Genomic DNA, 15,198 nt, shown 5'->3' on the forward strand with positions numbered 1-15,198 from the left:
GATCCAGCCCCTCCCCAGGGGCGTCGTTCACCGCTGGAGGCTCAGTTTTCTCATCCACAGATGGGAACTGTGATTCGTAACCTGGCGTGGGAGGTTTTGTAAGGATTCTAATGATGAGGGCCACTCTCTGTTGAATGTTTGCCATGTGCCAGGTACTCCAGACATATTTTCTCAATAGCACAGTTTCTCAACATGTCAGGAACGTGTCAGGAACATGAACGCTACTCTATGGATAGGGAAACTGAGGCTCAGAGAGATGCAGTGCCTTGCCCATAGTCACACAGAGCTACTCAGTGGCAGAACCAAGATTTAACCCAGTTCTGTCTGATGCCAAAGGCTGCATCCTTCCCCTTGGCCTCGCTGTCTCTCCAAGAGCCCAGTGGAGTCATTGTCACCATCAACAATGGCCTCTTTCTTGGGAGAGCTGCACATAGTAGGCGTTCAGCTGATGCTGGCTGAATGGAGAGGCCCCGATGTTTTAGGGATGTGATTCAGGGGGCCTGGGGCACCCCAGCATCCAGGTCAGACCACCCTCCTGTGCTGCCTGCCTGCAGTACTGGGCACCCGGACATCACTGCCTAGACACTGATGTGCAAAGGTCCCTGACCCTCTGGGATGGGCTTAGAAGGGAGTTCTGGCAAGAAGGGGTCATCACCTCCTCCGATGGAGCAGGAGATGGCGAGAGTCTATCAGTCCCTCCGGACATGCACAAATGTGGGAGGTCATTTCATGGTGGGAGGGTCACGAACTCGCATCACTCATGTAACACATCTCTCCCATGGGCCATGCTGTGCCCAGCCACGGCGTAGGGATGGTGCTGGCGATCCAGGGGAGTGTCAGTCTTGACCTTGAGGATCCCCCAGGCTATGTGGGAGACAGACCCAGAGATACAAAGATTAACTGCTGGGGCAGAAGGAAGCCAGGAGCCTGGGCACAGAGAGACCCAAGTCCTGAGCATGAGGGAAGCCTGCCTGGGGAGACAATGCCCAGTCTGGCCTCTGAATGGATCTGTGCAAGGCTTTTCTGGGCTTGGGACATGAGCTACAAAGGAGTGATGAGGAAGTTCTGGGGCACCGGGGTTGGGGAGTGGACCAGTGTGTCCGGAAAAAGAGGAGTGAGAAGGAGGGTGGTCGTGATCGGGCTGGAGAGGCACAGGGACAGGTCTAACCTCTTGTGCATGAGGGCCTGGCTGGGCTGGCCCCGTGTGCGTGCTTTGCCTGCACCATCTCCTTTGGTCCTGGTGCCCTGATGATGCCCAGAGTACAGATGAGCAAGTCGAGGGCTAGAGAGGAGCTTGTCTCATAGCTAGCTGAAGCCCACGCCACCTACCCACCCAGAAGGCATCCAGACAGCAGTGAGGGGCCCCTGGGGTGGTGGGCAGCAGTGCAGCCCATTGTTTTCAAAGCTGGCTCTGGCTTCTGGGTGGAGGGAGGGATTGCAGGGAGGAGGCTGAGCTAAGGCAGGGCTGCTGGATGCAGAGCAGGGAGCCGATGCCCTGCCCCCCAGCTCAGTCATCCAGCCCCCCTGGGAGTCCTGCATGTGTGGACCTACCTGACTGTGTCTTCCCTCCCACCCTTTCAGGCTAAGCTGGCTTCCCTGGTCCAGAAGTGTCGGGAGAGGAACCACCTGATCACACACCTGCTCCAGGAGCTGCACAGACACGGGGTGGAGAACCACCAGCTCTCTGAGACGGCAAGCAACATGGTGAATGACGTGGCTCTGGCTGAGTACGCAGCCACCTTCCTGGCTCCGGGGGTCCCACAGGTAGATTCCCACAGACAGCCCTGCCCTCTTCCTGTTGGGGCTGTGAGCTCAGCAACCTACCCTCCACCTCCCTGCCCTGCCCTGTGTCAATTCAGCATCAGACAAGCACCGTGGCGTTTATTTCACTAGATGGGTCTTTCACGTGTGCCTCAAGACCTTAGCACTTACTGCTTCCTCTGGCAGATTTTTTTGTCTGTCCTGTAGTCCTCCCATCCATCCTTCAGGGCACAGTTCAGGTGTGACCTTGCCCAGGAGTCTGCTCTAAATTCCACGGGCCACAGGATTAGCCACATGCCCCTCCATCCTTCATTGTACGTGGATATGACTGACGTGGGACATTCGAGGGATTTGCCCCCTACTGTTAGGGGAGTTTTGTCAGCGTTTCTCTGTTGAAACCAGAGCTGCTTCATATCCATTTCTGTCTCCCTAGTGCCTGGCACAGAAAAGCTGCTCAGGTAATATTTGTTGAATGAATGAAGCAATGAAGTAAATGAATGAGCATCTCCTCTCCTAATGGTCTACAGAAGCGGGAGGAAACAGGCTCAGAGAGGTTGGAAGTCTCTCTTGAGGTCACACAGCTACCAGGTAGTGCAGATGGTGATGGATACCAGCTCTGACCCAGGTCTAGTAAACACGCTCCCGGGTCTCTGCCTGGCTCTCAACAGTGGTACCTGGGTGTCTGTGTGCATGCAGCACCCTCGGGTGCTCAGCTGAGCCTGTCCATGCGCGCGCGTGTGCACACACACATGCACACACACACACGCAAGCGCGCACACATACTCAGGCGCACAGCCCCATTCCTGGGGACCAGCCAGCTGTGCCCCCACCAGACTAGCTCAGCTCCTGACGATGCGAGGGCGAAATGCAGCTGCTGCTGTGCACGCAGCCAGCCCTGTTTTCCATCTGCCCTCGGGGGGGCCTGCTTTGGGCAGTGTAGCCCCAGGCCTGCGTCACCTTCCTCAGCCTTCCCAGCCCAGCCTCTGCAGGCCGACCTTCTCTGTCCCTTCCTTCCCCCACAGCCTTCAGGGTTTTAGATGTCCTCTCATCCAAATTGCCACACAGCGGACATGGACACCAGGAGGCCAAGGAGCCTGCTCAGGGCCATGGCGACTTGGTTCAGAGCCAGAATTTGAATCCAGAGCCCCAGACTCCCGGTCCAGTGCTCATCCCTTTTCCCGAGGGTTTCAAGCCTCTTCAGAGGCAGAATAAGGATGGGGAGAGAGGTCAGCATCTTGTCAAGGCACCGGGCACAGTCCCTGTGTGCAGAGTTCCAGGGAAGATGTTGGATGTGGCAGGTGTCACCTGGGAGGGAGGCTGGCTGTGTGCTGAGAAGACATCATTGCAGTGAGGGCCCCACCCTCCAAGGGCTGCTCTCGGTCTGGCAGGCTCTGAAATTAGACCCGATTTGTTCACTGGGATTAAACAGGCTGACTTACATTGACCAAATTCACAGAGACTGAGGTATAAACCTGAACACTAACTTAACAATTTCCCATGAGAGATCAAACTATGTGCAGGATGAAATATTGGATGGATGAAAAAATAATCAGCATATTCTCTCCCTATAGTGGAGTTATCTAGAAAGTCAAGTTCATTCATTCATTTGTTCATTTGTAAGTCAATATATATTTATAGTCAGAAGGTTATTCAATGAGAACAGAGAGTGTTAATGGTGTGATCAGCCTCATGCGTTAGTTTCCTGTAAGGATGTGCTCCGCATGCCTCCCCTGGGGCCAGGGTGTCTCCCCACCCAGACCTTTTGAAAGGCTGTGGGCAATCATAAGCTTCTACTTCCTCCTTTTAAGGTGACTTTGAATCCGCAGTGACCCATTTTGCATTATTTTGCAGTTCAGCTCACCAAGAACACCCCCACTTTCATGATCTCGGGGGGTGGCTCACTGTTCCCTCCACAAACCACAAAAGCCTGGCTCTGCCATTTTATTCCACAAATATTTATTGAGCACCTATTGCCATGGTGCTTGGGGTTGGGGAGAAATGGTGAACCAAACAGGCCAAAACATGCATGCAGTCAAGGAGAGAAATAATCATAAATTATAGCAAGTGTCAAGAAGGAAGGGCTTAGACAGAGACTGTGTGTGTGTCTTTGGAAAAGACCTTAATTGCTCTGAGCCTCAGTTTGCTCATCTGTAAAATGGGAATATTACGACCTACTTGGCAGAATGGACATGAAGACAGATGGAGATCATGAAGCACCTTGTGTAGGGATGTCCCACGAGTTAGGAACCTGGTCCTCGGGTGGGCAGTTGCCAAGGGGGCGGGTTCTGGCACCCAGGAGCCCTGGCTTCAAATCTTAGCTCTGCCGCTGTCTAGCTCTGTGGCCTTAGGAGGGGACACTGACATGTATCACTTACCATGGGGGTTTTATGTAACTGACTCAGGTAGTCTTTCCATGGGGGAGGTGCTCTTATTATCCCCCTTTCCAGACTGAAAAACTGAGGCTCAAAGGGGTTACCGGTCGTGCCCAAAGACACACGTCTATAGCAGCTTTCTAGCTCAGCTTTTTGTGTGTTAAATCGTTTGCCTGAGCTGAGCTGGGATTTGAACCTGGCCGTGGGATTCTGTGCACTGAAGCTCCGACCCCTATGTGAAGGGGGATGTGTTGGGTGTCTTGCAGGGCTGTGGGGCATGTGGGCAGCAGCACGGGCTCTGGCACATACAGACTAGGCCTTCAGTGAGTCTGTCCCTCTTGTCGCTGGAAGGCCAATCCTCAGTGTGCAGATAAAAGGCAGTGGGAAAAATAACCCTGTGATGTGTTTAAGAAGCAAAGAGGGCTCCAGGCTGGCTTCAGTGAGGGGTCCCAAGTGGAGGAGTTCTGAGAGGCTGGATGGGAGGTCACGGACACCTGACTGCCCGCAGGGGTGTTTGCATTTGGTCCTTCAGTGAATGGGGAGCTGCTGAAGGGGTGGAACAGGATCGATGTGCTTCGCGAAGAGGAACCCTGCAGGCCTGTGGGCTGGACTGAGCTGCCAAGTCCCAGGCAGGCCATGCACACGGCAGCCAGTTGGCTCCGGCCGGGAACACCCAAGGCCCAGGCAGCCGAGCAGAGCTCTGGGGCCACAGAGACCCTGGTGGCTGCGGTGGCAGCTCCTCCTGCTGGCAGCTGGGCAGGACGTGGGTTTTATGGGTGCTGATTCTCGTTTCAGAGAACACAGATGGAATTCCTGATGGGGACATTGGGCTTAGGCTCAGAGCCCGGGAGGGCTGCCTGGCTGGCTGGGGTGGGGGGGACACTCATGGGCTTGCGGAGGGGATGTGCCAGAGCGGAGAAGCAGGGGAGTCCCAGAAGCACTAAGGCTGGCGTACTTGGGCCCCGGGAAGCTCATGTGCACTGGCCCCTGCCCTTGGGAGGGAGCCCACACTAACCACAGACACCTGAGAGAGGACGGGGTAGGGGGAGCCCACCCGGACAGGCTGCCGTTCATTTATTCACTGGAAGCGGTGATGACGGCCGAGACTCAGAGAGCCTCCTCTGAGCCAGCACTTTCTGTGGTTCACTCACTTCATCCTCCCAACATCCCACTTTGTCAAGGAGGAGACTGAGGCCCAGAGTGGTCAGAGAGCTGGTCAGGTCACAAGCAGGGGTGGCGGGCTGGGGGTTCAGAGCTGGGGTCCATCTGAGCTCCTACCGTTTCAGGAAGAGGGTGCTCACCCCACAGCGGTGGCTCAGAGTCGTTCACCGCCTCCCACTGACTTCCTTTTCTTGCCCTGGTTGGGTGGGAGATAGAAATTGAGCCTCGGTTGGCTCAGCATCTGTGTCCTTTCTTCGGGGCTGCATCTAAGTATCTTAGTCTGTTGGGACTAATTTAACAAAAATACCGCAGACTGGGCAGCTTAAACAGCAAACATTCATTTCTCACGGTTCTGGAGACTGAAAGCTGGGGATCAAGGTGCTGCACGGTGGTGGGGGCTCTCTTCCTGGGGAGCAGACAGCCACCTTCTCACTGTGTCCTCACATGGTGAACAGAGAGGCCGGCTCTCTCACACCTTTTCTTATAAGCGCACCGATTCCATCCTGAGGGCTCTGTCTTTATGACCTGATAACCTCCCCAAGACCCCACCTCCAAATACCCACTGAGGGACCAGGACAGGTGCATGGGTGGATGGGGGCTACCCGGCCCTCAGAGCTGCCATCTCCCTGAGCTGGTGTATTGTCCATCCCTTAGAATCCCGGCTGCCACTTCCACAGTTTGGCCTTGCATCCGCCCTGGTGTCCTTCTTCTAGCTCTGCTGGTTCTCTTCAGCTCGGGCATTGGTCCTGAAGCAGGAGGATTCCATGAGGCTAGCTTGGCCAGCTCTCCTACTGTCTTCCATCTGGGAACATGGGGTCTTGCCACCTCCCTGGCTTTAGCTGAGATGGGAGCACAGGGAGGGTGGGTTCCTTCCATTCTTGGACTCCTAAATGGAAACGGGGGGTTCTCAGTTCCACCCCATCCCCCAAACTGGCTTGACTGGGCAGGGCTCAGGGCACCTTCTCAGGGCCTCTTAAGTTCCTACCCCCTCTCCAGTCCCAGGAAACCTATTTTTTCTGGATTTCACCAGGATCTAGGCTATTGACATTCCCAAGCCAAGAATGAGACACTTTCTTTGTTGCTTGTACTCAGGTGTCATCCCCTTCTTGGAGGCAGATGCCCAGGTGCCAGGGGGAAGTGGTTCAGGGGTGCCCTTCTGCCCATGCTTGCAGGGTCCAGCCTGGGGTCAGCTCAACAAATGGAAGGTCCATCAGAGACCTGGATGGGTTCGCCCTGCCTGACTCCCTGCAGTTCCTGGGACGTGAGGATTATTGCCCTCTCTTCAGACACCAAGTTTCACCTGGCAGACAAAGACACCCCAGATCCTGAAGAACTGCCACTCTGTGACAGTCCTCTGTGCCAAGCCACTCGGTGCTCGTCCTTCACCTCCCGAAGCCGCCTGCTCTCTTAGGCCTTGGTAGCAAGGGGCGGGGGTTGCTGACTTCTTGTAAGGCTCTGTGAGGGTTGAACAAGATCCTACCTGAAATTCCCCTCACAGTGCTGTCACATAAAGACACTCACAGAGGATGTAGGGTCCCTTCAAGCAGAACCAAAGTATTGCTCCACTGGGGGAGGTCAGGGGATTGGTGTACTAACACCTGAGGGTCATGGAGACCCCAGCCTTGGAGAGATGCAAGCCACCTGGCAAGGAGGCTGCTAATTCCACTTCCTCCTGCCCTGCTTTTTCCTCTTTTTTCCATGTCCTGGAAACATCTTGCTCTCCTCTGGGCATTGGTCAACAAGATCTATATATGGGCCTTTGGAAATGGAATCACATCTTGAAAGAAGCAGTGAGACTGAGAGCCCTAAACTCCCTTAATTCATTAAATCAACAACCCCAAACCTGGGCCCCCAAGGATCCAGGCAATTATTTTCTCTTGATGTCCTACCTTTTATGAAGTTGAGAATTTTCCCCCAAAAGTTTACCTGGGGAGAGAGGTGGGGGAGTGGAGTGTGTAGGGTGAGTCTTTATCCGTCTGCTACTGTATGTGGAACATTTAGTAGACGTTCATTCTTATTTCACTCTGACAAAACCCTGCAAGGACCATATTAGTGGCTCCACTCTGCACATGGAGAGGACAAGGCTCAGAGAGTTCAGCTGACTTGGCCAAGACCATGGAGCCCGTAAGCAGCAGAGCCAGGATTCAACCTGAGGCTGCCTGGCTCCAAGCCTCTCCAGGCCTATGGGATAAATGAGGAGCAGAGAGCAGGGGAAAGATCTATAGATCTCTGATCAGGTACTGAATGCAGTGGCTCCAGAAGTAGTTCAGTGCCTGTGAGACTACTCTGTGGACACAAAAGTCAATGAAACCTCAGTATCACTTTGAAGAAGTCTGTGTCTAGTAAGACTAGCTCCAAACCCAAGTGTGAACAAAAGCATTCACTTGCAACACAGCAATGAGCAGAGAGAAGGAGACTTATTTGGGAATATAATCCCTGGAGAAGGAAGCACACAAAATAGGCCTTGAAGGATTAAAAATGAAGAGTTTTACTAGCTGGAAGAATGGAGGGAAGGCCCTCTAGGCTGGGAGACCTGCATGAGCAAAGGCACTGGGGTGTGAAGGGTCATGGTACTCAAAGACACACAGTTTTAGGGGATATACGTGAAGTGCTCTCAGAGCAGAGTTACCATTGCCGCTTCACCTCTTCCTGTGTGCATGTGGGGTCCAGGAAGACAACTAGTCCATCAGGGGGTGGTGCAGGGACTCAGGTCCAGCCCGACCTGGTTTCCTGGGTGACTCGGTCAGGAGTCCCCGGTGCAGCCCAGCAATCAGCTCTCACAAGGTGTCGAAGGGACTTCCACACAGAGAGAGTATTTCTCCTGGAGACTCTGCCGTCCGGCTGCCCTCATTTTCCCCCTTTTAACAGCTTTTAAAATGCAGTTTCCCTTTGGAGATTCAATTTGAGTAAAGGAAGTGGAAGCTTTTCCTTGCACCTGTATCCCTGGGAGCAAATCCTGGACCCCTCTGAGGATTGTAGGCCGAGGGGAGGTCCTGCCTGTATTTTCGCACACACAGGGAGGAGTGGATCTGGCCATAGAATGCGCTTTCTGCAGCGGTGAGGGGGCTGATTTTTCCAGTTGCAGTTGTCTGTAGAAGGCTTTTCCAGCTGTGTCATGAAGAATAACTGCTGAGATGTCTTTTCTTGCAGACGAGCCATCACCTGGACGTCGAGTCTGAGAAGACAACAGTTGTCAGAGGTCAGTGTGATTTTCAGTTAGGAATAGTCTGCAGGCTCAGACACAGTCCACACCGGCAGGACAATCTGACAGGTGGGCCAGGGTGGAGAAAAGCCCACGGTCAAGTGCAGATGACTAAAGGAAACCCGACCCCACTATCTTGCACTCTCTTCCCTACTGACTCTGCCTTTTCATTTCACTACTTAAGGAGAACGCATTAGAAAAATACTGCCACTGCCAAAGTGGGCAAATTCTGCAACCCTGTAGTTTCAGTCCCGGAAATTTATCCTAAGTAAATAATTCTATATGTGGAAAAGCTCAATGGACAGGCATATTCATGCCAGGGTATTTATAACAGTGAAAAGCTGTGGGGAAAAACTCCAGTACTGTTAATTAACCCATATTCACTGAGTATGAAGTGCTAGTCACTAAAATGATGCTGATAAGGACCATGTGATAGCATGGGAATTAGGATATCCTACTAAGTTCAAAAAGGATACAAAATGGAATGTATCGGATGACTACAATGATACAACTGTACGTGAACATCTGTGAATGATTGGCAACTTAGGCTAGAAGATAAACTAAAATACCAATAGTGGTTACTTAGATGGTAACATGGGTGGGGTTTTGTTGTTCTATTATTCTTGTTGTTAACAAGAAAATTAAGATGCTATCTGGCCAGAGAGAATTTCCCTAGGCCTTGTTTTCCAAGTGCAGTGTACTATCAGCACTGGAGGAGGGGCGTTCCTAAGGGTTTGTTTAGGGTTACTTTGTTTTCAGGTGCTCAATATAAAAGTGAAGAAAGTATGGATAGAGTTACCTTTAGGCAACTGAGCTGCTCTTGATAACTGCTCGCTCAGCGATTCTTATTACTAGATTCTGTTCTTAAAGCTGTGTGATCTTGGATGAGTTAATTAACCTCTCTGAGCCCCAGACTCCTATCTTTAAAAGGAGGATAACATGATCTTTTTCAGAAGTGTTAGTGCCTGACACACTGCAGGGCGCCAACAAACAAGAAGAGGTGCCTGGCTTCAGTTTTTAGCTGGTCAGGATGGGCCTGCCCTTCTGTACCTTTGTCTTCTATCCCTAAAGTCTGAGTTGGCATCTGTTTTCACAGTTGGAGGCGCATAAATTCTAGCTGGTCCTGCTTCTGCCACTAGTTTATGCAAGTGTCGTCCCTCCTCTGGGCTTAGTTCCTCACCTTTAAAAGAAGGAAATGTACTAGATTAATTTAGTTACTTATTCATTCAGCTTATCTAGAAGGCTGCCGTGCGCCAGATCCCTGATAGGTGTTGTAGGGCTTACAAAAATGAGTCAGCTTCAAAGATGGTGGTCCTTGTGCTGAAGGAGCTTACCGCCTGGTAGTGGACAGTGAAGCAGGCAGGCAATTTTCTAGGATATCCCAAGACCATGGCAGGACCATCAGAGGGCTGTGAATGTGGCACTCAGAGTTCAAATGCACCCAAGAGGGCCTCTGTTGTGGGGTGAAAGGATCTGGGAATGAAAGACAATGAAAAGGCTCAGAGACTTGATGATTTTTTTTAAGGTTATTTTATGACATATAGGGTTTTTCTTAATTTATTCATTTATTTATTCATTTTTGGCTGCGTTGGGTCTTCGTTGCTGCACGCGGGCTTTCTCTAGTTGCGGTGAGCAGAGGCTACTCTTCGTTGCGGTGCTCAGGCTTCTCATTGTCGTGGCTTCTCTTTGTGGGAGAGCACGGGCTTTAGGCACGCAGGCTTCAGTAGTTGTGGCTTGCAAGCTCTAGAGCACAGGCTCAGTAGTTGTGGTGCATGGGCTTAGTTGCTCCGGGGCATGTGGGATCTTCCCGGACCAGGGTTTGAACCCGTGTCCCCTGCACTGGCAGGCGGATTCTTAATCACTGCGCCACCAGGGAAGTCTGACTTGTTGATTTTTAGAATAGCCTTCTGAACTGAGGCTTGACTGAGAACATTCTCTTCTAGCTCAGAAATACCTCCTGAATCCTGAAATGGACAGTGTCCTCCAAAGACCTTTGCATTCAGAGTCCTGGCCTATTCCAGAGGCTGAGTGGCCAGCACAGACAGCTCAACTGGGTTCTTTGAAGGTGAGAGGACGTCAGTCACTTAATTTCTCAAATAAATGTTTTTATTGAAAGTATAACTCACATACAGAAAAGGGTACAACTCGGAAATGTACAGCTCAATGAATTGTCATGGAGTGGTATGTGCCCATAAAGCCATCACCAGGTCCAGAACTAGAAAGTGACCACAAAGCACCCCTCTGTTTTCCCCTTCTAGTCTCTTTTTATTATCTGTTTTTAAATTTTGTGTATTGGGTCATATCATGTGTTCTGTGTCTTGTTATTTTTCACTGAGTGCTAGACATTATGTGTGAAAACGTGAAGATGTAATTTAATAGTGTCTTCATCCAGACAGGACTTCCTTTGTTCTGCACATCAGAACTGATTCAGAGATAATTTTAGTACTTATGAGATCTGTTTTATTCCTTGCTCGCTCTTACTCTTAGGGCATAGCCTTTCATGGTTCCAAGCAAAAACCTGTAATGTTTATCAGTGTCCTTCCCCAGCCACCTCCCACTCCATGAGGCTGTCAAAATCTCTGCTTAGCTTTCTGTCTCTCAGCCACCACAATCACACACAGGCTTCACCTTCGCTTGGGGGGAAATGCAGCCTTCAATCTGGGCCAACTACTCTTGGCTTCTGTCCTATCTTGAATTTTAGTCCCACAAATCCTCACAGGCTTTGTAGCTCTCAGATGGTTTCAAATAGATCTTTTGCTATATTTTGTCCAGCTTTCCTAGATGCTCTTACTGGAGGTTTGGTCCAAAATGTCCTCACCAGTCTGAACCAGAGAAGCACTCTGTTTTCCCAGAGAAAACCTATTTTACTCATGATATTTGGAGTCTGACAGGCCTGAGTTCAAATCTCAGCTGTAATTCAGTGTGATGTTGGGTGGATTACTTACTCTGTGTGTGCTTAAATCTCCTCATCTGTAAAATGGGGATAATGCTGCCTACTGCTGATGTGAGGATAAAATCAGATAAGCAGAGTTGAATATGTCTCTGGAAAATAAGAGATGCTCGAAAAAGAAAAAAAAAGCAGCCATTACTTAGGAGGAAACTGATCTTATTCTTGGCATTTTATTTCAACTTATTATTATTGTTTTTCTTCTTCCTTTTATTCCTGTGGCTTCTCTGTTGCCTTCATGCTCATATTAATTTTTTTAATCTAACAAATGGAGCTAATATTTACTTCTCGGGGTCTTTGGGACAATTCAATGAAATCATGCACGTAACATAATTATTGTACTGCCTGCCACAGGCGGTGTTCAATAAAAGACAGCTGGTGTTATTGATTGACCTTAAACTTTTTTTTTTCTAACTGGTGACTTTCATTTCAAATTACTTATCTGCAGGCTTATTATCTAGGAATGAGAACTTCTTTCCAGCTTTGATCTTTTTCTAGGAAAATTACATCTGACTTTTGATCTTTGACCTACCTTATTACAAGCAGGTAGAAGGCATTTTAGGCAAAGGGAATGACACAGACATTGTCATTCAGAGGGGTGAATGCTCCTGAAGCATTGGGGGATTGGTAAGCAATTAAATGAGGCTGCAGCATAAAGGAGAGAGGAGTCTAGGAGATCATAATGATGATGTTGATAAGAACAACAATGAGAAAGAAAACCCCTGCTTCCATTTCTTGAATGGTTACTATGTGCAATGCATCAGCTTTTCCAGTACTCACTATAGGCCCACAAAATCGATCTTGACATTCACTCCACTTCACCTGTGAGAAAAGGTGAGGCACAGAGAGGGTAAGTAGCCAGCCCCAGGTCACACAGCTAAAGAGTTGGGGCTCCAACACAGGCAGTCTGGCTCTAGAGCTGATGCTCTGGTCATTATGTGTCCAGATCGCGCTGGGCCTTCACTGGGGGGATGAGAGTTGTCTCTCCTGCCCCCCTTGAGGTTACAATCTAGAGTTCAATGTGAGAAAAAAACCCTCCAATGTCTGCACTCGGTGATACTGGCCAGAAACTGATAGCAAAGCTTTTGAGGAAATAGTTGGAGCATAAATTGAATGAATGGATGAACCCAAGAGCATCTTAATACTCTTATGGTTCTAAGTTTCTCAAGTGTTCCTCAACCTTCTTCAGAGTTCTCACCACACTGTAGAATGCTGCTGGATAAAATCTCCTCCTTTACTGGACATAATTTCAAGGCCACAGGATAATTTTGTTTCTTTATAGCCAGAGGACAGAATAGTCAATGTAAATGTCTTTGTTCAAGTGCTTTACACAGTACCCGGTCCACAGGAGGCCTTGTTGGGTGGATTTGGATGAAGAGTGAGGCGGTGGGAGGAGGCTGTTGGGCTCTTTCTCTAGAAGTTCATGCGGGCACCTCGTCCTTATCCCCAGCATTGCATTTTGCCCACAGCCTCGGTTCTGTTTAGCTATAACAGGCATTGGGGAGCAGAGCTCTCTGCCCTAGGAAAAACAGATTGCAAGCCGTCTCTCTGGGCCGGCTTTTGGTACGAGCTTCCCATGGTGAAAACGAACTCTAAACAACACCAGGGCATTAGTGACCTAGAAGGAAAATGAGGTCATTTTTGAAGGGAAGTAACCAGATTTGTCATATGTCACAATTATTTTATGGTTGAGCTTAGAGGGAAAAAAAAAAAACAAAAACAGGGGAGTAGGAGGTTGGCATCCAGTGGATATTGCTTTCCTTTTAATGGAAAGGTCATCATCTCTTGTCGCCTTGAACAGCAAAATTTACAGAGGACATGACTCTATGGAGATACCGTCAGTGATCGTCTCTTGTCAGGCCTTTAGATGACCTGGGCTTCGAGCCTTCCCCGCCCCAATCCCCACTGCCTCGTCTGTAACTCAGTGCTGATGGCGTGTGTCTCACTGAGAATGTAATAGCAGCTGCCTGGCACAGAAAGTGCTCAATAAATGTTTGTTATCGTTGCCATCTCTTCCTTGGATAAACTGTGGGACCAAAGGGGCTTTTATGGACGTGTAAAAGTAGAGACCATTTCGTTGTGCTCTTGCCTCCAGCTTCCCTGGCCCTCGGGGCCGACGCCCGACCCTGGAATGTGCCAGGCTTCCATCGCTGTGGAACCAGGGCTCCCTGTACAACGTCTGCAAGAAAAAGGTGGAATGTCCTGGCCTGGCCTCCAAGCTGAGCACCTCCTGCCATCCCCCGAGCTCCTGAGCCCCGCAAGGATCCTGGCTTTGCATCAAGAACTTCGACAAAGCATCTACAGCACTTCCCAGGTCAATAAATCACCGTTGGAGTTATAAATGCAATAGGACCACTCACTCTCTGGGGCCATTTCCTAGACTCCGTAAATATTTGAAGCAGAACTTTCAGAGAACGTCTTAAGAAACTGGTAGCAATCAAAACCCTCATTCAGTGGCAAGTGGCTTTGCCTGTGGCTTGGGGATCTGTGTTGATTGTCAGAGCTCAAGAGAAATACTGGACTTGCAAATTCTTAGGAGTCCAGCTTTGCAAATATCCAGGCAGCAAAGGGAATATTTTCTGTTCCAAAACCTACCGAGTGACCGGCCCAGTGGCTCTCCACTGGGTCTGATGCCCCCATCCCGCAGGGCAAAATTTGACAACGTCTGGAGAAATTATTTGTTGTCACAGCTGGGAAGCTGCCACTGGCATCTAGTGGGTAGAGGCCAGGGATGCTGCTAAACACCTACAGTGCACAGGACAACCTTCTAGAACAAAGAATTGTCCAGCCCAAATGTCAGCAGTGCCGGGGTTGGGAGACTCTGCCCTGATCTAATAGCTCCTAACATTGTCAGCTGCAGAGAACTGTTTTGTTATTTTCCTGCCTGGGGCCCTTCCCCATGTTTTAAAAGGTTTTTGTCTACCAAAGGAGACAATTAAAGTAATTATCTCTTTCACATTTTAAAACCTTAAGACCAGTCAGAACTTTCTGATAAGTCCGTTCATTCAACAGACATTTGTGGACGTCTAATATACACCAGGCAATATGATATGAGGGAGAAAGAGGCGAGTCCACATTGGCCCCTGCCCCAGGGGCTCACAGGGCAGCAGAGGCACACATGTAAACAGCTCACCGTGCAGTCATGGTTAAGTGTGCCGTGAGGTGTGAGACAAAGGGCTTTGAAGGCAGTTCTGCCTGGCTTTGGGGAATGGGAGGTCATTCCAGAAGGAATGGCTGAGCAGAGCCCATAGACCTAACGAGGTAAGGTGTTCAGTACATGGGTGAGGTGGGGAAGGAGGGAACAGCGAGGGCAAAGGCTCTGAGGATGAAACAACCAGAGGGGGGATGTGCAGAGTAACCCTTTGCCAAGCCAGGTGCAAAGAGTCACTGCCTCATCCCTACCCAGCACCGCTTACTTCCTCCGGGAACAGGACCCTGCCCTGACCCACGTGTGGGACCCAGAGGTAGAAGAAGAGTCAAGGGGGCTTGGGCCACAGGTGCCCAGATCCTGTGCCCGGGCTCACCCTTCAGAGACATCATCTCTCTCCTTAGGAGGGGCTGGTGAGGGGCTTGTCACATAAGGACAAGGAAGGACCGGGACAAGAAACCGAGGGCTCCCAGGGCAGTAGGCAAAGCATATTGATTTTATTTTAATGTATTTTAGCTTTGTATGTGGAAATGAAAAGCGCAAAGAGTTCCCACACACCCTCACCCAGCTTCCCCTGACGTTAACACCTTACGTACCTAACCATAGC

The 15,198-nt window shown here is 50.2% G+C and overlaps 1 protein-coding gene across 1 annotated transcript in view; it reads left to right on the top strand.

The window, feature by feature from the left end:
• The window catches only part of C5H4orf50 (chromosome 5 C4orf50 homolog), a 49,911-nt gene extending 35,836 nt beyond the window's left edge, over nt 1-14,075 (top strand). Inside the window, exons 9-12 of the mRNA XM_030760160.2 lie at nt 1,582-1,764; nt 8,445-8,493; nt 10,440-10,561; nt 13,539-14,075. Coding sequence (XP_030616020.2) covers nt 1,582-1,764; nt 8,445-8,493; nt 10,440-10,561; nt 13,539-13,784 — 600 coding nt within the window. The 3' untranslated portion in view covers nt 13,785-14,075. The remainder of the gene's footprint in view (nt 1-1,581; nt 1,765-8,444; nt 8,494-10,439; nt 10,562-13,538) is intronic.
• Nucleotides 14,076-15,198: the final 1,123 nt, after the last annotated feature.

The sequence above is a fragment of the Delphinapterus leucas genome, chromosome 5 (genome assembly GCF_059928025.1).
Source record: "Delphinapterus leucas isolate spDelLeu-1000000601 "Yukka" chromosome 5, BTC_Dleu_Yukka2, whole genome shotgun sequence".
Lineage (NCBI taxonomy): Eukaryota > Metazoa > Chordata > Mammalia > Artiodactyla > Monodontidae > Delphinapterus > Delphinapterus leucas.